Source organism: Brachyhypopomus gauderio, chromosome 8, assembly GCF_052324685.1.
Source record: "Brachyhypopomus gauderio isolate BG-103 chromosome 8, BGAUD_0.2, whole genome shotgun sequence".
Classification (NCBI taxonomy): Eukaryota; Metazoa; Chordata; class Actinopteri; order Gymnotiformes; family Hypopomidae; genus Brachyhypopomus; species Brachyhypopomus gauderio.
The window spans coordinates 8,645,948-8,668,304 of record NC_135218.1 but is presented as its reverse complement, the minus strand read 5'-3'; the positions used below and the strand labels follow the sequence as shown (position 1 = coordinate 8,668,304).

Here is a 22,357-nt window from a genome sequence, read left to right as displayed (position 1 = left end):
ATGAAAGAATTCAGCTCTTGCATTGATTTGGAATATTGTTAGATTGTACTAATGAAGTGTTTAGTAGATCTGCTGTTCATTTGTGGGGTTTGCTTGTTTGTTTGTTTGTTTTTTGCTGTCATGTTTGCAGGATTTCAAATTCCAGAAAGCGAAGTGAATTTTTCTTTCTTAGTGGATTTTAGCACGTCACTTTTTGGGTGCATTAAAGAATACTGTGAAAATGCTTTGGAGAATCACGTACACAAACACGCATGCATACACACAAACACATCGCAGGTCATGGGTAAGATTTATTATTGCCTAACACCTCCCCCCTCAAAAATATCACACACGCACATGACCACAGGCATGCAACGATATCACCCTTTGCACCAATGAGGATAAACAGATTAGCCCTTCGACCAATCATCTTAACCCCTCAGCCCTGCTGCTTGCATTTTACTATGATGTTTATAGCCCATCATTTGAATACATTTGCATACATTGAAAGATGCAATACATGCAACCCCTCCCCCATCCTCACTTCTGTAGATTATATAGGAGTAATGTCAGAGTAAATAATAACACTAAACAAAGGGGCAAATAATAAATATTAGCTTAATCATAAATATCTGATCAGAAAGGGAAAATCTGTATAAAATCTGTACCTATATTGTATCTTTCTGCATTCTGAAAATAATTTGGCATCACTTTTGAACTCTGCAATAATGTGGGTTGCAAAAGAGCCGTTTGTGGAACTAATGCCCCATCCGGGTGGCCTGGGAACATTTTATTTTGGACTGTTGATCTCATAGCATATTTATTTTTCTGTTTTGCTGAGGGAAGAAATATTACTTCTGTTCTCCAGTTACAGTGTGATAAACATAATCCAGGAAGCAATTTCTGTTTACAACAACAACTATTATTATTATTATTATTATTATTATTATTCAAATGTTTACAGACTGAACACAGAGAAAGATAGAAAAGGCTGAAATAAACCAAAATGCATAAAATGTATCTTTAAAAATATCTTGATTTAAATGTCAAACTACCTATTTGCATATTGGTTGTATGTTTACCAGCAGAGCTGTTCAGTTCCCCTTGTTTAATGCATCCCATCTAGGCATGCCTGTTTCAAGCAGGGCGCCATAAAAAACATGGAAAGGTTAAATCTTTTTGTGTTGCTATGGTGATTTTCACAGACTAGCAGTGCAAGTGGACTGACAGCCGCATAGAACAAGAGGGACAGGGTAATAGGCGGGCCATAGTGCTAGTCGGTGAACAACGATTGGCTGGAATCTGATCATGTGACCCTTGGAATCTACTGCGTGGATTCAACCCCCCCAAACCCCCTCCTACTCCTGTCTCTGGTTTGTAGCGAGTGCACAGCACACAGCACTGCCCAGAAATGGTGTAGGATAGCAGGAAATCAGGAAGAAATCAAACCCAGGGGGGAAGACAAGGCCTATGCTAAAGGTAGGCTAGTTTTGCTTTTTGTCCTACAAGGCTATAGTTTTCATTTTCTTAAACTTGGCTCTTGAGGAGTCATGGAGTGTGTTGCGTGCGCTTGTGTGTGTGTGTGTGTGTGTGTGTGTGTGTGTGTGTGTGTGTGTGTGTTTGTTTTCACGCTAAGAGCCAGCATGCTCTTTTGAAAGGAGTGAGTGACCCAGCTCTGACAGACTCTGGTGGACTCTGAGGCAGTAGTAGAACTGACCCACTTCTGGCATGCTGCTGTAGTAGAGTAGGTTTGCGTGTGCTTTCAAAGCCGAGCTCTGTGTGCTGCATTTTAATTCATGTAAAGAGAGGAGTTCTGGATAGGCAGATGTTTCCAGAGCATGCTGTGTCCTAAGAAACTGATCATTAATAGGACAGCAAAACCTTTTGGACATTATGAGGTAAACTTCAGATGTCTGAAAGCTGTAATTCAATTTGATTCACTTAAGACTTGTGTGTGTGTGTGTGTGTGTGTGTGTGTGTGTGTGAGAGGGGTCAGAAGGAGGTCATGATGACCCCAATCCTCTACATAAGCAGACTGAAATGACTGTGTCCACCAAACCCCTATACTCTGGTCAATCTGAATGTGAATCTGTGTATGCATGTGTGAGTACGTGCATGCATGCGTGTGTGTGTGTGTGTGTGTGTGTGTGTGTGTGTGTGTGTGTGTGTGTTTAATGTGTGGTTTTCTCTGGCCATGCCGAGGCGGGTTTTCAGCCAAATTACAGCGCAGTTTGAAAAGAATTACAAACATGCAGTAACCATGCCAGGCCCTCAAAACAACTCTGCATTTTATTATAGCAGGAATTGCCTAATCTACAAACTTATCCACGGCCCCCCTAGCTCTGCGTCTGATCCAATAGATTCTAATCCAACACATTCTACAGATTACAACTAAGTTACCTACACTTACCCCTTGTGTTTATTGTTGCAAAATATGTCAGTTATCATGGACTCAAATGCTCTAACAGGGTCCAAAGCAGACCTATGTCCTACACGAGGATGAGGAGAGGATACACCCACCACGTCTGCAGTGGAAGTGCTGTTATCTAATAACGGAGCTGGGCTCGTGAGGTCCTCTCTCGGGGAGAGAGGCTATCAGCTAATTGCAGAGGGAATTGCTACCAGTACTAACCGTAGTTCGCGTGAAGGAATTAGAGGTTCAAGTGTCTCTTTTGTCCAAGGGTCAAAGTCTGAATCAATCCGTACAGACAGAGAGGGAGATCAAAAATGCATGAATGATCTCTCCCTGAACGCACGGCAGCCGAGCGTCAGCAAGACAAGTCCAAACGTCGGGCTCGATGGGTTGCTGGGTTCGTGCGCGTCCACGCGCGCGTGCGTGCACTGCTCGGCGCGTGCCGTCCTGCCCACGCCGCTTTCCCGGGCCCGTGTTTACATTCTGCAGCGGGGCCTTGTCGACAGCTGACGTGTAGCGCGTGCGCGCGGCTGCAGCGCGTGGGCATCAGCACGTGAGAACACGGCGCCGTCGTCGTGGCTACCACGCGCTCCCAAGCGATAAGAACAGCTGACCAGAATCCATTAAACAGACAAACGTGCTTTAAAAAGGAAAACCGACTGGAATAAGCACGTCTGCATATAAAGTTCCACAAACGACAGCACTGGGAATATCAGAATAAATATTCAGAAATTACAACTGAGCCAGGGGGATTGGTGGAAAATTGTTGGTGGGCATTGAGCAGTTAAAACACATTCACACGTCTATGAGAATAATACAAAATATATAAAGTCATAATATATTACACGTGATGCATATATGTTATGTGTCTATGTGTTTGTACATGTGCGATTCTGAATGTGATATAGCCTTCCTTGGCCATCACTGCAACTTTTTTAATTGCACCCATCTATGTAATCCTTAAATCATGTTCTAGGGTCCTGTGGAGCTCATTATTGCCTGTTATAATCTCATCCCTATTAATAAAAATGAGCAGTCACCCAACCCATGGTATACTTTATTCATGGGTTCCTCATCCAGCTTCTGTGCATTGATCTTCATCTCCCGCAGGACCCACACAGTCAGTGGGGAATACACATCTCCGCCTGCATGTGGTCCTCTCCTACTGACTGAAGTAGTGGAGGGATACCAATTAGCTAAGCCTCAGGGGGTCCTGGGGCAATGTATGGGCTAGGAGGACACCTGCCCTGGATATACGTCGCTGCCTAATTACGCCATTGCTCATTTAAAAGTCCAGGAAGGGATGCTAGCATAGTAGGGTGATCCAACATGTCTCGTGCGCCTGAATATTTCCATCAGCAGCAGTTTAAGATGTGCCTCAAAGGCGTAGCGGCCTGTGAGGCTGTCCTTGCGGGGGGAGGGGGGTGCAGAGCCAGCCCAGTGCATTTAGTGGCTAAACAGTTGCCAAGCAGAGATTCAATGCACTCAGCGGTAAAAGCAGTAGCATCATTAAGCTAATGATCAACTCTCACATTAGCCTGCTAGAGCAGCAGGCCAGCGTCTGCTGGAAAACACACATCGGGTCAAGAACGTGTTGTGGTAGGTTTGAACTGCATCTTTGGTATAAATGAGCTACCTCAGCTCTGGTGTGCAGACCTGGGGATGGAGTCTGCTGCAAAGCCCTGCTGTCAGCATCTGCCCACGGCCGGTGCGTTGTGTCTATCAGGCTCTTCTCCCTCTCTCCTCCCATGTCTGTCCGTCCCTGCCCCCACTCAGTCGCCGCTGCCTGGCTGAGTGGGTAGCTAATGTGGATCAAACCCAGAGCAGACAGACAGCACTCCCCCACATGCAGCTCACGCCACCGCCTCATTTCACTGTCTCCATGTCTCCTCTCTTCATCCCCCCACTCCTTGAGAGTATTCTACCTTTCCATCTTTCTCTCTCTCCCCTTCCACTCTCTTGTTGTCTCTCCCTCCCATTCTTTACCATCCGTTCTCCATCACTCTTTCCTTGCTCGTTGCGTACATTTAGTTAATTTCATTTGACTCTCGGTTTCAGTAACTGGCTAAAATATTAATAGCATATTTTCCTTATTTTCCTATTATCCTTTTCCACCTAATCTATCCTATTCTGCATGTGTTACTACCTTCTCTTTCTCTCTCCTTTTCTATACCCCTGTTTCTCCTCATTTCTTTCACTCTGCCTTTTCTTCCAGCCTCTCCCTCTCTCCATTATCCTTTCTACACATTCTGTTATAATTTATTCTCATGCCCCCACCAACAGCTAATCTATATGCTAATAGCTGAAGTACAATCAGTGACGTTCATGCCTGCCTGACTGCAATCAATATGATATTTGACTCACATACAAGGGAAACCCATTTCACCAGCCACGGCTTCTATCAGATGCTACCAGGAGAGAATAAGTGGCTCAATTTAGCATCCAATTTACTCCACAGAAACTAGGCAAACCCTCTTGTATTTTTATTCTGAGTGTTGCAAGGTGTTATACTGGTTGTGGAGTGGTCAAAGATACAATTAGCCATTTGTCATCGCATGTTACTGTGGAAATCATTTACTACAAATATTATGGCTATGCCGATTAGCAAGAGGAGTCCTCATTAGGTAGAGCAATTAAGAACACCCTTATTTCCCTCGCCATCCTTAATGGAGTTTCATCTTCAGATTTCTTGTTTTAGTTACTGCCTGTCCTCCTCTCTACATTATAGTCCATCAGAGTAACTCCTTACACTCCAAAGATGTACCAGTGGGTCCAGGTCCAGACTTACTGCTCTCTTGTAACTATCAATATTTCATATCAGTTTTCATGTAGTTTTCATGTAGAGCATTTCACAGTAGTTTCTCATGTTTGATATTAATAACTAAATAATAAATCTCCGGGTTTATATGTAAAATAAAATGTGCATTCAGACAGAATAGTGAATGTCAGAGCTTTTTTTTTGGTGAAAATGACAATCAATAAAGCTAATAACATGGTCGTGACATTTCTTCAGAACAAAAAGCACAAACAAAAACGCAATCTTTCACTGGTTCCGATAAATATTCTGTTAAAAAAGAGTTGGTGATAGTTATGAAAGAGGATTTAAAACCTCATTACTATCGTCCTCATTAGAAGAGCTCGGATGGTCCAATCAGGACGTGTCTCTGGATTGGGATTCCGAAAGGCACCCCCAGTTGGCTGTCGCTAGGAAACCACATAATCAGGGAGGAAAGAGGCAGGCTGGCGTGTTCGTGCGCTCGTGCGCACGGGAGAGAGCGCGAGCTGGCTGGGACGGCGGATGCACTCTGCGAGGAGGCTGAACGGGGATACACGCGCGCGCGCACGCTCTCACACACACGCGCGCCAGACAAAGAAGCGACAGGGTCCCGGGGGATGGGGCTCACCACGGGGACGACTGGATCCCGTGCAGCCCCACACAGGAGGTAGGAGCCGGGCTTTGTCTCACCGCCGCGTTCCGTCTCTCTCCGGCTCACCTAGACGTCTGTGTCAAATATGCATCTGTTTATTTTCGCTCTTTGCATCCTGCGCTCTCTCAGCTTTCCAAACATTGAGATTTCTGTTCTCCCCCTCCGTGCATCTGTGCATCTGTCCCCAAACATTCAGTGGTGCATGTATTTTAAACGCATCTCTGTTTTTCACTCTGCATCCCGTCAGATCCCACACGCTCCTCTATGTCTGCACGGTCTCTCGTGCCCCGGGTTCAGCTGTTGCCATGCGGTACCGGTGTTGCGTGGGGCGTGCTGTGCGCGGATGGTGTGAACCCAGAACCAGGGGAGGAAATCGTGGAGCTAGACCCACCGTGACAGCTCGCTGCGCACATGCGTGAATGCCGATTGTAACACGCGGCTCAGTATTCTGTGTTGAGCTATTCATGGGTGTGCGTGCTCTGGGTTTCTTTGATGCGTGTGATTTTATTTATTACTGTATTATTGTAGATTTTATTAGACTGTAGCCTTGAGCAATATCGTATGCACGCTTAGAGAATTAGTTGTTTAAAATTAGTTTACGCATACGATGCGGACAGTGATAATGGAGTTGGTGATGATGATAATAATTTAGACAGTTTTGGGAACGCTTCTGATTATGGTGTAGATAATCAGAATGGAAACATGAAATCAGGGTGGAAACAGATAAAATCACTATTAATAAAAACCAAATGTCACTCTGTTACCATACTGAAGAAGAGTTGGTAGACAGAATGGTCTAAATGTCATTGCAGCTTTCTCATCTAAGAATCGCTCCTTATTTCATAGCAATACAATTCAAATCATCTTGAGTTAATTTCCCTCATGCATTTTCATCAGTGTGTAATATTGAATTCCAGCTTATATTTAGAATAACTAATTACTGTGCCAAATATTCATTAACTCCTTGTAGGTTGAGAGATTGTCTGTGGGGACGTGGATACACGGATACTGTCTCATTTGATGTCCCACTTAGACAGCGTATAGGGATTTTCATTTATTTTATCTGGGCAGAAAAAGTATTGAAAGAATGAGAGTGTAAGGGAGGCTGGGTGGAGGTGTGGTGGAGGTACTACAATACTACAATACTACAGTTGTAGTGTTTACAGCTTGTGAGTGTGAACTGATGAACTGAAGCAGTCAGTGCTCTCCACCTCTCTCTCTCTCTCTCTCTCTCTCTCTCTCTCTCTCTCTCTCTCTCTCTCTCTCTCTCTCTCTCTCTCTCTCTCTCTACATTTCCTAATTCTCTTAACCTCTGCACCTGGGCCTCAGTCCAAGAGGGGGACATTCACAATTATATTAACTAAGCTAAGCCTGTACACACTGTGTGTGTGTGTGTGTGTGTGTGTGTGTGTGTGTGTGTGTGTGTGTGTGTGTGTGTGTGTGTGTGTGTGTGTGTGTGTGTAAGGGTGTGTTTGCACGTGTATGAGTGTGTGTGTATGTGTGTGTGTGTGTGTGTGTGTATGGGTGTGTTTGCACACGTATAAGAGTGTGTGTGTGTGTGTGTGTGTGTGTGTGTGTGTGTGTGTGTGTGTGTGTGTGTGCGTGCGTGCGTAAATTTGTTTTGTGCGTTTTAAGATAGATGACTCTTCACTTCAAGTGGCTACTTGCCATCCATTACTTGTGATTAGCTATGATTATATGCCTATTGTTAGAATGATGAGAGTGACTTTGAAATATCTCCCCATCAGTGCATTTCTAGTGACAGGTCTGTTTTCCTTGTCTCTAGTGACAGGTCTGTTTTCCTTGTCTCTAGTGACAGGTCTGTTTTCCTTGTCTCTAGCACAAACACAGGCATCTACATGCTAACACAATCATGACTCAAAATGGCAAGCTCCTCCAACCTGAATTCCAAAAGCACAGAGAGATGGAACGATCTGTTTGTTCTCGGAAAGCTGAACCACGTGCTCCGTGGTTTGGAGGCAGCATTAGAGGAACTCTCCTGCTGAACTGTAACATGAGACTTCAGACCAAAACATCACCCGAAGTGCAGTTCTTGGCATTAGCTTTTTCTGGGAAAAACAAATACAAACAAAAGCGTATAACGTGCCAATAATGTGGTTATGCCATTTAATCAGAAGAGAAGGCACAAAATAATCAGACATTTCCTCCAGGACTGCGGCTTGAGATCAGACCTGCTATGTGAAGACCCTGTCTGTCCCTCTCTTACCTATTCACCACTTCACGTACACTGCACAGTGCATCGTTGTCAGGCAGCAGTCTGCTTTTCGCCAGAGTTTGTTATGACTGGCGGAAGAGAGTCAGTCGGAGAAGGTCCTGTCTCTACTGCATGGTGCAAGTAGATGTTTGTTTTACCTGATTTGATATGTAAACAGAGTGATGAGTGAATCTTCTGGAAATTATCGGTCCAAGTTCAGTATTGTTGAACTGTCCCAGGACCGATAATTCATTAATGCTACAGCGACTTGTATATTTAAACATGTGAAATGTATGGAACCTTTATATGTGTGACCTGCAGTCTTATTTGAAACTCTTTAAATTGAAATACTAGGGGGAAAAATCAGCTCATAAACAAAGTTGAAACAGAAATGTAGCATTTTTTTATTCATTCATATTTTCATATTATTTTATGATTGAAATAAGACTAGTGTCTACCTGGTAGAGTATCCATGGTACCTATCCACAATTCCACACTTGAGCACTTCAGTTCCTTTTAGCATGTTGCTAACAACATTGTCATTGTTAATGTTACAGTGAGATAACAGTGTTCTCCTTGTGAATTTCAAACAGACTTTCTCACTCTCTCTCTCTCTCTCTCTCTCTCTCTCTCTCTCTCTCTCTCTCTCTCTCTCTCTCTCTCTCTCTTTCTCTCTCTCTAGCTTGCGTCGAGTGTGTCAGCGGGGCAGTCGTGGGTCAAAGGTGAGGCGTCGTGGTGGCACCATGGAGGGTGAGCAGGGCCCTCCTGCCTCCAGTGCCGGCAACACCAGCATGTCCAGCTCCTCCATCACCAGTACCCCTCCCACCAGCAGCACCTCCAACACCCCCTCCACCCCCAACACCTCCAACACCCCCTCCACCCTCACCATCCCCAGCAGCAATGTCAGCTCCACCGTCAGCACCAGCAGTGGCAGACAGACTGTGCCACAGATATCAGTGTATAGTGGGATACCTGACCGACAGACTGTACAGGTATAGACACACACACACACACACACACACACACACACACACACACACACACACACACACACACACACAGGCAAACACACACATACAGGCAAACACAAACTCACAAGTACACATGTACAGATGTCTGTGCACACACACACACACATAAGGAGTTTCCTACTGTAATTACAGGCACTTTGAGTTGCATGTACATTCACACACATGCATGCCACTCATACGCACAGGTTATACAAAATCGCAACAGTATGCTTTGAAACAATTTAAACCATAGAAGGTAAAATGATAAAATAATTAAACATTGTAAAACAATTCATGATCAAACACTATGGAAAAAGGTAACACTAACAGACTAATGCTCAACTCATACAAACCTAGCAAGTCTCCCAAGAATACTGAGCCAGTCTCAATGAGAACTACCAAAGCCAGTCTCAGTAATTTGACTATGCCTCCACCTACTGGTCAACTCTAAGAAATGCATCCAACCAAAAAAATAATAATCTCCCCGGGCTGATGTCCCAAAGAGAACCATAGCACAGGCTTTGAGTTCAAACCTGCTTCAAACCTGCAAATAACTTTCTTCTCACTACTTTTTCACTTCATGTCAGCCACAGTTTGTGTAGTTGCTGGGCCCCCCAACTCCACCAGGGTGTGTAGCGTGTGAACAGGCCCAGCTGGAGTGCTTCATTATAATGGCATAAAGAGCATTTGCAAGCATTTACAGATGACTTTGATGATCTGGTTGCCAAGGTTTCCATTCAGCACCACCCCTGCCTTCTAATCTGCAACAGCCCTGACATTTGACCTTACAGGCAGACCAATTGTGCTGTGGCATTTGTTAAGGACTGGATTTTGCATCCAGTGACGCTGTGGTCTTGACTACAGCCATGAATGTGGTGGGCCAGCCATACAACTTATCCAAAATAATTTACTAAAGATGATTAATTATTTTACATAATGAAAAATAATAGCATTGGCAGAACAAAAATAAAAAAAATCAAAATTTTGCATAAATTTTATACAGCCATATATTGTCTATATTCACTCTCATTGCTTAATTGCACTTTACATTTACATTTACATTTACGGCATTTAGCAGACGCTCTTATCCAGAGCGACTTACAAAAGTGCTAAGTGTTTAGTCAGAAGATGCATCTCTATCTAGTATAAACAGGTTTAAGTCCAAACTACTCAAGCTCAAGCACTGCCATAAACAGTTGCCAGTGCTGATACCTAGAAAGAAGACAACAAAATATAAGATTAGACACAGAGCAATACCTAGCAAGACTGAAATACCTACAAGACTACATTAGCAAGTGTTCCCAGAGATAAAGTGCAATTACGATTTATACCAATGCTTCAGTAGATTAGTGCTTATAAGTGCTTTACAAAGAGATGGGTCTTCAGTCTGTGTTTGAAAACCACGAGAGAGTTCGCTGTTCGGATAGCCTTTCAGAACAACTAGGTGTACATTAGAGATGTGAGTGCCACACGCTCACACAACTATACACACTATACACAACCGCGTGCTCTGAACATCTGAAGAAAGCAGTCTGCTCTGGACACGCCCCGCTGTACACCGACCTGGAGCTGTGGTCGGAGTCTCATCCAGCCGTTGCCTAGCAACTGTTCGGCAAAGGCCAGTCCGGCGTGAAAGCTGAGGCAAGGGGAGGGGCCGGGAGCAGGCGTGGGGAGGAGCCACCGGTCATAGAGGAAAGAGGTTCAGTACTCAGGTTCAGTACTCAGGTTCAGGACTAAGGTCTGTGGAGGAGAGCGGCAGGACAGACGTGGTTGAGGGGGAAGATGTTGCCATGACTGTCCCCAACGCTGTAAGTTTGGGGACGATCACAGTGGCTTCAGCAGGTTTGCTCCATCTTCTGTAATGGCTTAGCTAGTCCTAGGAAACGGCAGTTCATCAGATAACTTAATTCACTGACTCAAGTTTACCACTGAGCATTTACTGTAACATTAATTTAAGAGTTTTCAGTATAACACCTTAGGAGTCCTTGTTTAATTAAACATGGTGACATTTTGATTATGCAGCTGCGTTGATACGGTCATAATCTCTGTGCCAGTGTGTAGGTGTGTAGGTTCATGTCTCTGCATGTGTCCATGTTCATGGTGTGAGAGCAGACTACAGTGCAGCCCTGTTTGTCTCACGCGTGCGTATATCCATTTGAGCACATTCACGTTACCTTGCTCAAGAATGCTTCAGAAATACAGGAAGTGGAAAGGAGTAAAAGGATCTAATGCAACTCGATCTCACGGATCAGGTTTCCCTTCAGCATCTTCTGGAATTCTTCAGTTGTTCCCTTTGTTGACCACAAGAGGGCGATAAACACTAACGGGTCCAGATCCAGAGACTCACAAGAAATGTTGATGGTGCAGGCATCCTCTTTAATGGTCAAATTACTAGGAGAATCTGTCAGCAGCTGGAAGGTAGTCTTATCCCTTCTGTCCCACGTGTCCAGTGAGCGCTCGTCGTCGCCACCTTGTGGCATGTGTGTGTCCTGCAGGTGATCCAGCAGGCCCTGCACCGACAGCCCAGCACGGCGGCCCAGTACCTGCAGCAGATGTACGCGGCCCAACAGCAGCACCTGATGCTGCAGACAGCAGCCCTGCAACAACAGCACCTGAGCACAGCGCAGCTGCAGAGCCTGGCCGCAGTGCAGCAGGTGTGTGTGCAGTGTGTGGACTGTGTGTGTGTGTGTGTGCAGTGTGTGGACTGTATGCATGCCTCCCATTTCCACATTCAGCCACACTGTGCTTCTTATGCCATATACAGTACCTCTATTTTTCTCTTTCTCCACCTCTCTATCTTTCTCTCTCTCTCTCTCTCTCTCTCTCTCTCTCAGGCCAGTATAGCTGCTGGGAGGCAAAGCTCCTCCCAGAACGGGACCTCATCCACGCAGACTGGAGCATCACAGACTACGGTGAGACTCCATGAAGCCCAACACGCTACATTTGTCCGGAAAATTCCATCTAAAAACTCATGGTGTTCATTAAACCACACGATTCTACTCCATTAAAGTAGGCATTCTGTGCCGTTATCAAATGCAGACTAAGCCTATACTGACGCTTGTGAATGGTCAATGTGAGCGTGGATCGCAATAGTATGTATGTGTGATGTTCTCTCTATCAGATTAATTTAACTGCACCTCCCGCAACTGCTCAGTTAATAAGCCGCGCCCAGAGTGTAAACCCTGCCCCTTCTGGAATCTCACAGCAGGCGGTGCTGCTAGGCAACGCCTCAAGCCCCGCCCTCACTGCCAGCCAAGCGCAGATGTACCTGCGTGCTCAGATGGTGAGCTTGCATACGCATATATTACACACTAACACGAATATGTTCAGGGCCACGTTCACATTCCAGGACCCGAAAAATAGCTTTTGGCGAATATCTGAGGTAAAAGTCTTCATTCTTCGACATAATTGACCAATATAAGCTTGGTCTCTGAAACGGGATCAAGTGCTGTCTTAATGGACAAAGTGTAATTGTTTGAATGTGTGTTTGCAGGCTCAGCAAAGCAACTTGGTGCACGTGGCTCGGAGTCTGGGCCGTGCGGTTCCTCTGTCTTCACAACTGATCCTTGCTCCCACTGCCACTGTGACTGCGTTGCAGTCAGACACCAGTGCCAACAGCAGCACACAGTCTGCGTCTGCACAGGTACGCGCATGCATACGCGCCTGCCAGCTTGCACGCAATACATATGGAAAAGCCAATTCAGTAGACTTGATACAAAATATCTGTCCTAGGTGCAGAATCTTGCCCTGCGTGGCCAGCAGGGGGCATCGTCCTCCTCTCAGTCCACATGCCTGCAGGCCCTGAGCCTGAAGCAGACCTCGGTCTCCATCCAGCCCACACCACTCATCAAGAATCCCAGCCAGGGCTCCTCGGTGTCGGGGAGCGGTGCAGGGAAGGGGCCGCTCGTCACGGCCAGCGGGGACGGGCCGAAGAAGGCAGAGAGCGGCGGGGACACGGAGGCCAAAGCGGTGAACATGAGCCGCAGCGTGACGTCCTCCCATAGCCTCATCACGCCAGGTACGTTCACGTTTACCTTCATGCTCACGTTCACGTTCGTGCTCACGTTCACGTTCGCGGTCACGTTTATGCTCACGTTCACGTTCATGCTCGCGTTCACATTCGTGTTCACGCTCATGTTCACGCTCATGTTCACATTCATGCTCACGTTCGCGTTCACGCTCGCGTTCACGTTTATGCTCACGTTCACGTTCGTGTTCACATTCATAATGAAATTTGCATTTTTGGCATTTCGCAGACACTCTTACATAGTGTATCTTAGAAAAGTGCTTTGTCATCTAGGTTATGTAGTAATACTGACCAAACCCAGCAGTAATGTGTTGATGCTCACCTACTGAAAAGATGCGGAGCTCATGGTACACTACAGTTTTCATTTTGTTGTGGGCGATCTGGAAGTCAAATAACTGGAAAATGCCATGACAACACCGCCATAACAACACCGCCATGATAACATCACCATAACACCGCCATGACAACACCACCATGACAAATTGGTAAGTTGAAGTTTGAAGTTGAAGAACTTCTAAAAACTCCAAAGGGACTAGAAAGGCAGTGGCTCCCTCCACAGAAACCGTAGTGCTGGTGGACTAGAGTTAGGACTAGGTTTAGACTCGATTAGGCTTAGGACTGATGAGCTGGTTCCCTGCACCTGAATCCTTGTGCTGTGAGACTGAAAAAAAATGAGCTTAGCATGAAGTCTGATTGCATTACTACATTACTGCATCACTACATCACAACATTACTGCATCATTATATCACTACATTACTACATTACTGCATCACTACATCACAACATTACTGCATCATTATATCACTACATTACTACATTACTGCATCACTACATCACAACATTACTGCATCATTATATCACTACATTACTACATTACTGCATCACTACATCACAACATTACTGCATCATTATATCACTACATTACTACATTACTGCATCACTACATCACAACATTACTGCATCATTATATCACTACATTACTACATTACTGCATCACTACATCACAACATTACTGCATCATTATATCACTACATTACTACATTACTGCATCACTACATCACAACATTACTGCATCATTATATCACTACATTACTACATTACTGCATCACTACATCACAACATTACTGCATCATTATATCACTACATTACTACATTATTGCATCACTACATCACAACATTACTACATTACTATCCTACTACATTACTACATTATTAGAGGCACACACACACACACACACACACACACACACACACACACACACACACACACACACCTCTGCACTGTGTAAGTCAGTGGCTGTAAAAGGTGGCGTGTGCACTTGTAGATCAGTGGCTCCGTGTGTCGTGTTTGTTTTGCAGTCTCAGTAGACGACAGGTACAGGTACAGAGGCACCAGGTGTTGTGTGCAGGTAGGGTTGCCATGGCGTTAACCTCCCCCAGGGCAGAGTGGTTGGGTAATCTGTTTTGCTGTCTGTTAGTAGTCCACTGAGTCAGAGCCTAAAGTCTCATTTCCTTCATAGTTGCCACACTGCACAGAATCCATTGAATCGTTTTGAAAGGTGTGGCTGTCTATTTGTCCACACTGAGCAGAGATGTTCTTTAGGTCTGCAGAGTGGACAGCATGAAGACACTCGCAGAGTTACAGTGTGTTGCCAGGTATATGTGATATGTGCTGTGCTTACTGCAGCAAACAGCATTACATACAGATGTGTGTGTGCATACATTAACATGATTTATGTACTGTAAGTGGGTGGATGTGACATTTAAAATGGGAACAACAATTTAAAATGAAGGAGAACATTAGAGAAAGTGTTAAAAGGAGGGGGACAGAAAATCTGCATGCAATTAGGGATTTTGTTTGTGTGTGTGTGTGTGTGTGTGTGTGTGTGTGTGTGTGTGTGAGAGAGAGAGAGAGAGAGAAAGAGAGAACAATTCTTTTTGTTTCCTTAACATTATATATGCAATGACCACACAAAGTAATCCATGATATAAACTAATGTTTGCTGTGGTTTTGCTGAAAACACAAAGCCAGAAAGTCTGGGGTTTTCCAGAGCTGTTTCGCAGTCTAAAGGGATTAACTCATCAGCTCCTTCAATTTGTGTGTGTATGTGTGCGTGTGTGTGTGCGTGTGTGTGTGCGTGTGTGTGTGCGTGTGGGTGTGCGCATGCGCGTGTGTGTGTGTGTGTGTGTGTGTGAGAGAGAGAGAGAGAGAGAGAGAGAGAGAGAGAAATAGAAGGGAAAGTATCTACCATCCCACACCATGTAAAGAACAGAGAAAACTACATTCTTTGTTTTTAATGTTTGTCATTAGGAGAGGGTTAGAGTGGCCCAGGGCTTTGCTACTTTTAACTAGTATTCAGTGTTCAGTATTCAGTATTCGGTGTTCAATATTCAGTGGAGGAAGGCCCCTCCTCTTTTAACCAGTATTCAGTGGAAGAACGCCCGCTTCCTTTTCCACACACACACACACACACACACACACACACATGCTACACATTAGCACTACAAATGAACTAAGCCGTTAGCATAATCCAGTGACACCTTGTACTGAGGTGGGAACGAACTTTTGTTGTGCCAACCACATAGTTTAACACAATTTCCAGCAAGTCATGCAGTTACACAACTATTAACAGCACAAAACAGATCTGGTTTCTGATGCAGTTTCTCTGGATACACTTGGTACGCTCCAAGCACTAGATGATACAGATGATTGGACGATACAGAAGAACAGAACATTTTAGAGAGGCAACGTGGGGGTTTCACTGTTCCAATAACAGCTCTGGAAATCACAAAGCAGACAACGTTTCCGATACTCAAATGAGTGATATAATGAAATGACATTTACATTCACGTGTCTGTTTAAACATGTCCTTTCTAGCACACACACAGATTTAATCCGCCACACACCTCATTAGAAACATTTCTTTATTAGGAACTCTTTGAAGTTTCTATGCACCATTTCTGTCAGTCATGGTACATCTCCTCTTCACTAGAGCTGCTGATCACAGAGCTGCTGTACTTTTGAACAGTGCATCACACAGCAGTGACACTGACACATGTAGAAACTCCAAGAACACCGCTGGGTGCACTCACGGCAACACAACACTCCCTGCCCTGCCCTGTGGAGAGGGATCTTCCACACAGATAATGATCAAAACCTCGCCAGCATGAATGGGGTAGTGGGTGTGGATGGTTGTAGAATTATACACACATCAGATGAATCTTTACAAACCGTGTATGTGAATAGTGAAAGGTGGGCATAGTCTTTTCTCAAGTCTTAGTACTTAGGAATAGGAATAACCCAGAATATTTGTATAAATATTTTAGCAATTCTTATCTTAGAATATCTTAGGAATAATGCAGAATATTTGTATAAATAATTTGCAGAAACCACTGCCAGTACGGCAGTTAAACTGTATTAATGTTCTAATTATGTCTTAGAAAACAAAGGCGTATGCTATTGTAGATGCTGGATAAGTGTCTCCGTCTTCATCTGTGACTCATATGTTACATTTGCACTCTATGTTCAATGATTGAACAAAAGTTTTGGTGTTTTGGTTTTTTACATTTAAATATCAAATTAATAACCAAATAAGGTCTGCGATGCGCTACTCAAATATTACATTCATTGCGCGTTTGTTGTATTCTTTTCAGGTAATGCAAGGCAATAACTCAAATAGCTCTTGGTAATAATATACAATAAGATACAATTTGACATATATGTGTATGTGTGTTCACACCAGCTTACGCTCAGATCCAACCTCAAGCCCTCATCAAGCAGCAGCCACAACAGTTTGTCATTCAGCCCCAAGCTCCACCGATTCCTCGTATGCAGACCCAATTACTACAGACAGCCTCCATTCAGCCACACCCACAAACAGCATCCCAGGGCCTCCAGAGCTCCACCCAGAGCCCTTCAGTGGGGGGACCCATCCCAGTACTGCCCAAACCACCAATGCACAACCAGTGTTCGGGCCCAAGCCAGCAGGCCACCATCTTCCACTCCACTGTGAGCCAGCATGGGGCTCAGTCAGGCCTGGGCCAGAGCAAACCTCAACCCGTCCAGCTAACAGCCATCAACCTGCAGATCCAGCCTGCACATAGCCAGGTACGCTACTGCTCCAGTAGCACTCACCCAACCACTGGGACACACGGAAACCAAACGTTAAGCTTAGCTTCTTCTGCTCATCTTCTTCTCTTCTCTGACTCAGGCCTCCAGACATCCTCAGGACAGTAAGGACAAGCCAACATCTCTGGTGATGAGGGAGATTTGCCCCCCGTTGGGTACACAGGTCCCCAGATCTACCCCATCCCAGGACACTGACCCACCAGACCCTCCCAAAGCTGACACAGGCACCGCCACATGCCAAACGCAAGGTAAGGTGGACCTGCTCCTCCGTTGGGTTCACAGAAACCGAGGAACTTCTAGAATGTAAAGTGGGGACTTAAATGTGGGGACTCGCTCAGCCTAAGACATTTGTTTAGTGTATACTTGGATGAAATATACTTGAAGACAAATGTGAAGAAGGTGCTTATGATAACCTTCTTCATATCTTTTGTAATAAAAAAACCCAGAGCAAGTTTTTCTTCAGTTTTCGGGATTCCTCTGAAGACTTTCCATCCAGCTGTAAGAGAACGAGTGGCCAAAGTCCCTCCTTATGCTCTTTTAAAGTGGAAAATGGAAAGCCACAAAAGCCCTTTTATAGAATAGCATGTGCTTTCCTGGATTCATAGTTTATTCAAGAAACACACACACACACACACACACACACACACATACACATACACATACACACACACACACACACACACATACATACACACACACACACACACACACACACACATACACATACACACACACACACACACACACACACACACACACACACACATATACATACACACACACATACACACACACACACACACATATACATACACACACATACACACACACACACACACACACACACACACACACACACACACACACACACACACACAGCCACTGTTCAAAATAGACAGACCGCTTTCAGATCTAAAAATAAGACAGACATCTAAAGATTCAGCTGATAATATGAGCAGAACCTTATAAGTCGGTTGTTAATTCACTACATAATCTGGGCTATAAACGCCTGCGTCTGTCTGAGCCAGGAGTGTGACAGAGCCAGGAATGTGACAGGACAGTCAGCTCCCAATTTAGAAAGAGCAGCCATGCGTGACCAAAGCGAAACACGGCTTTATTCTTTTCAGAAATCAAACTGGTCGTTCAGGCAGTGTTGCAACCACAGCTGCAGAAGAAGAAAAAAAACATCCAGTCGTTTTCTTCCGCCCACATTATGAAGCAGATTTGTTGTAATGGGTGTGTTCCTTTCAGGAGGGGGAGTCTGGTGCCAAAGGAGAAGGCGGGGGTGGAGGGTGGGGGGGGGGGGGGGGGGGGGTGAGGGGTGGAGTGGTGATGTAGAACAGAAGTGTGTGATTCCCATGAACGAGGGTGCAGAGTGTGTTCAGCGAGGGAGAGGAGAGGAGGAAGAGCGCGGGCGCCTAGGGAACAGTGCCACACGCACGGCAGCTTGTAGCGTAAAGTATGGGATGAGACTTCTCGCCTGTTTTCAGACAGAACCGGGTAATCCTGCTAAAGCTTTGTATGAGATTGGCCTTTTATTCAATGCTGTTGCTGAATGTTTTGGTTTGTGTCAGGATATTATTTCTCTGAGATGGAAAAGTGTGTGTGAGTGTACTGCAGTGTTCTTCCATTCTGAAACTGTCAATGACATAACACAGACTAGTTATTATCTGTGTTGGTCATCATTTATACATCTGTAATTGTAAGACGACTAATGACACCAGCTGCGATAGCCTTGTCGTTTGTTTGTTTGTTTGTTTGTTTGTTTGTTTGATGCTGATGTTGTGAGGTTCCTATGGAGAGAAGTACAGTGCAGAATTCTCATTTAGGCCCTGCAGAGACCTCGTGTGCCGCCCCAGGGACCGGAGTGACGCCGGCCATGACCTCAGGAACCGAGAGCAGCGAGACGCCAGCTACACCGGGCAGCACGCCGCAGAATGGCGAAAGCAAACCGCCTCAAGCCATCGTGAAGCCCCACGTGTTGACGCACGTCATCGAGGGCTTCGTCATCCAGGAGGGAGCGGAACCGTTCCCTGTGAGTGTGCGTCGCCGTGCTCCGAGAGCCGAAATCAACGGCGTCCTGATCTCAGAGATCGAGGCCAACGATTATAGTGAAGGCACAAACAAGCGCCGTCTCAAGCTCTGCCTCCAGTGTGGGGCAATACCCAAAAGACCGGGAATCGAGCATGTCACGCTGCCCTCTTGTGGCCAGTGATTGTAAAATCGTTGTGAATTACATTCAGATGTCATTGGCATGCTTGTCAGAACGGGGCTTCACAGTCTGTTCTGAAATCCTGTTGCCTCTTCACCTGTGTGCTGATGGGTAAAAGAGCACGTCATTGCAGGTCGAGAGGCCTCCAGTTCAGACTGACAACCTTAAGAAAGCAGAACCGTTGCCATCGGACCCGGAGAAAACGCCCCTCAGCAACGCCCCCAACACCACTGACTCAGAACCAGAAGAACCAGTGCAGCAAGGTGGGAAACATGCCTCCGCGTGTGAGGTCCAGTTTGCTAAAGCATCCAGCATGTTCTGGGATTTGCCGCTGCCTCTAACAACATGCGTGCCTCTCTCAGAGCCAGCGGGGCGGGCCGAGGACGAGGTGGACGAGCCCAAGCTGACGTGCGAGCTGTGCGGCTGGGTCGACTTCGCCTACAAGTTCAAAGGCTCCAAGCGCTTTTGCTCGGTGGTGTGTGCGAAACGGTAAAGTGGTCTGGCGTTAAAAGCCTCGGTGCGGTGGCAAGCAACCGCAAGAGAGGTCGCTGCTGACTTGGGTCCTGTCATCCACTTCTCTTCACCAGGTACAATGTCGGGTGCACGAAGCGGATTGGTCTCTTCCACCCTGATAGGACCAAAACGGCCAATCGGTGGAGGAGAAGGTCACACAGTCGAGGTCGCCAAAGCACTGAGGCCAAGAAACAGGTTTAAATCTTCCTGACACTGTGACCGCATGTTTACATTTAGTTCAGCGCATATGTGCTGGAGATTAACTTTACCTATGTTTTACCCTGAACACACTGTACTCTTTAGTATATTCTATTACGAATTGAATCAGTGTTCTGGGGCAGCTCTTTTGACAAGTGTGGTAGTTGTACACAGACCTTAATAGTCTTTTGCTGTGACATTAAAGATTCGTGATAATACCATCTTGGTGTGTTGCTCCAAAATGGCACCTCACAGGCATCATTGTGTGTGTGTTCCTGCAGAGGCTGTCTGGGCCTCAGCTGTCTCAGGGGGAGGCTGTGTCCTCCCCACTGCCCTCCCAGCCCAGTCAGGGGGAGTCCAGCCCCTGCTCAGACATTTCCAGCTACGAGGAGCCCCCATCCCCTCTGTCTGCAGCCAGCTCGGGCCCTGTGGCGCCGCCCCGAAGGGTCCCTACTCCTGACCCGGAGGAGATTCCTCTTCTCAGCCAACACTTCCTGCCATGTGACCCCACCAACTGGAATGTACAGGAAGTATTTGAGTTCATCCGATCACTTCCAGGTCAGTGGCTTCCCGAGCTTTTTATCATCAATTCATGTTAAATTTGTTATAGTTCATAGATAGGTAATAGTAACACATTTTGGACTTACAGTGTCCAATGTTTTCAGTAAAGAATGTTTCAGTTGTTTATGTCTTAACTTATATACTTGTTGCTTGTCGCCACGAATATGACAGGTTGCCAAGAAATTGCAGATGAGTTCCGTTCTCAGGAGATTGACGGACAGGCCATGTTGCTGCTGAAGGAGGATCATCTAATGAGTGCCATGAACATCAAATTAGGTCCAGCACTCAAGATCTTTGCTCGCATTAATATGCTCAAAGATTCCTAACCACAGCAGATGGTTTGTGTGTGTGTCTGTGTGTGTGTCTGTGTGTGTGTGCGCGCGCGTGTGTGTGTATGTGTGTGTGCATGCGTGTGTGTGTGTGTGTCTATGTGTGCGTGTGCGTGTGCGTGTGCGTGTGCGTGTGTGTGTGCGTGTGTGTGTGTGTGTGTGTGTGTGTGTGTGTGTGTGTGTGTGTGTGTGTGTGTGTGTGTGTGTGTGTGTGTTCTTCTATGGTCCTCTAAGCTTGACCTAATTAAAACAAATGCACTACAGTTTTTTAATCTCCCTCCTGGCACAGTATATACGTTGGCTGCAACTTAAACCAGACATCCTCAAGGTTGAGCAGTGAAGGGAAACACTGCAGCTCAAACTATACTTTCTCAAAAAAGAGAACAAAACATAAATAACGGTGCCCATGAACTACCTATGAAGAACAGCACAAATAAGACTAAGGCTAAGGCACTGGAATCAGTGTCCTTACAGTAACTAGGGTACATCTGCAGGTGACACGTGTGAAGGTGACACTGGCGTGGGACTTACAAATGGACTGAGATTTAAACTTCCAGAACCGACCCGAGCATGTTAACACAGCAACGTGAGCTGTACCGACGTCAGAAGAAGTTCTATTATCTTTTTATATCTTAACCCCAGCTTCCTTTTTCCATTTCAATTACATATTATTGCTGATATCAAAAATGATTTGGGTCTTTTTGTACATGTTTATTTTTTGTCATAATTATGTTTAAGTAATTTATTCATTCAGCATGTGCGTGTGTGTGTGTGCGTGTGTGTGTGTGTGTGTGTGTGTGCGTGTGTGTGTGCGTGTGTGTGTGCGTGTGCGTGTGTGTGTGTGTGTGAACCACAAAAAATGAAAACTACAAAAAAATGTGTATGAAAGGAATCAGGAATTAAAACTCAATTTAGGCACTATTTTGAATCAGATTTGTAACTGTAAAATTAGTATTAAAACCTTTACGATGGAAGGCCTTTGGGTATTTCCTTTCAGCAATGTTTTTATTGGATCATACATAAGAGTCCTTTTGCATCAAGTTGCACCAGTACAAAAAGCTCAAACACCCTCAGTCAGTAATATCCTGTGTTTCTTTGGGAATTCAGAATGATGAAAAGTGGTTAACATGTTCCAGGGTTTGTCAGTGTATGTTGTTAGAGGATTGTGATCATGTTTTGTGTTTTGTTGGGTATGCTTTGTGAAATGCCTGTATTTATCAAATGAATTCAAATTTGTAATATAACATTTTTAAATGAAACACTTTCACTTCATTTTTACTCAAAGTTTTCTTGATGTATGTGGGTATGTACCTATCTGGATTATGTAGGTTATGTGGGTATA

At 45.2% G+C, this 22,357-nt stretch overlaps 1 protein-coding gene across 5 annotated transcripts; it reads left to right on the top strand.

The window, feature by feature from the left end:
• The first annotated feature begins 1,323 nt into the window (after nucleotides 1-1,323).
• phc2b (polyhomeotic homolog 2b (Drosophila)) lies at nucleotides 1,324-22,287 on the top strand. Of its 5 annotated transcripts, none has more exons than XM_077014215.1 (15): nucleotides 1,324-1,458; nucleotides 8,718-9,027; nucleotides 11,541-11,699; nucleotides 11,880-11,957; nucleotides 12,167-12,328; nucleotides 12,539-12,688; nucleotides 12,778-13,063; nucleotides 16,817-17,181; nucleotides 17,285-17,450; nucleotides 19,032-19,237; nucleotides 19,533-19,677; nucleotides 19,777-19,903; nucleotides 20,002-20,122; nucleotides 20,407-20,683; nucleotides 20,858-22,287. In XM_077014215.1, the coding sequence occupies exons 2-15, from the start codon at nucleotides 8,779-8,781 to the stop codon at nucleotides 21,010-21,012; spliced, it is 2,646 nt and encodes an 881-aa protein (XP_076870330.1). In that variant the 5' UTR covers nucleotides 1,324-1,458; nucleotides 8,718-8,778; the 3' UTR covers nucleotides 21,013-22,287. The 5 variants fall into 5 exon arrangements, with proteins under 5 accessions (XP_076870330.1, XP_076870329.1, XP_076870328.1 ...); XM_077014214.1 differs by lacking the exon at nucleotides 1,324-1,458 and adding an exon at nucleotides 5,680-5,835 and having other exon boundaries at nucleotides 12,254-12,328; XM_077014213.1 differs by lacking the exon at nucleotides 1,324-1,458 and adding an exon at nucleotides 5,680-5,835 and having other exon boundaries at nucleotides 12,251-12,328.
• Nucleotides 22,288-22,357: the final 70 nt, after the last annotated feature.

Excerpts from the sequence above, each read along its gene's own strand:
- phc2b (XM_077014217.1), top strand. The coding sequence starts at position 5,786 with ATGGGGCTCACCACGGGGACGACTGGATCCCGTGCAGCCCCACACAGG. Across the intron at positions 12,329-12,538 it reads TGTACCTGCGTGCTCAGATG|GCTCAGCAAAGCAACTTGGT; the intron begins GTGAGCTTGCAT and ends GTGTGTTTGCAG. Across the intron at positions 20,123-20,406 it reads GCACTGAGGCCAAGAAACAG|AGGCTGTCTGGGCCTCAGCT; the intron begins GTTTAAATCTTC and ends GTGTTCCTGCAG.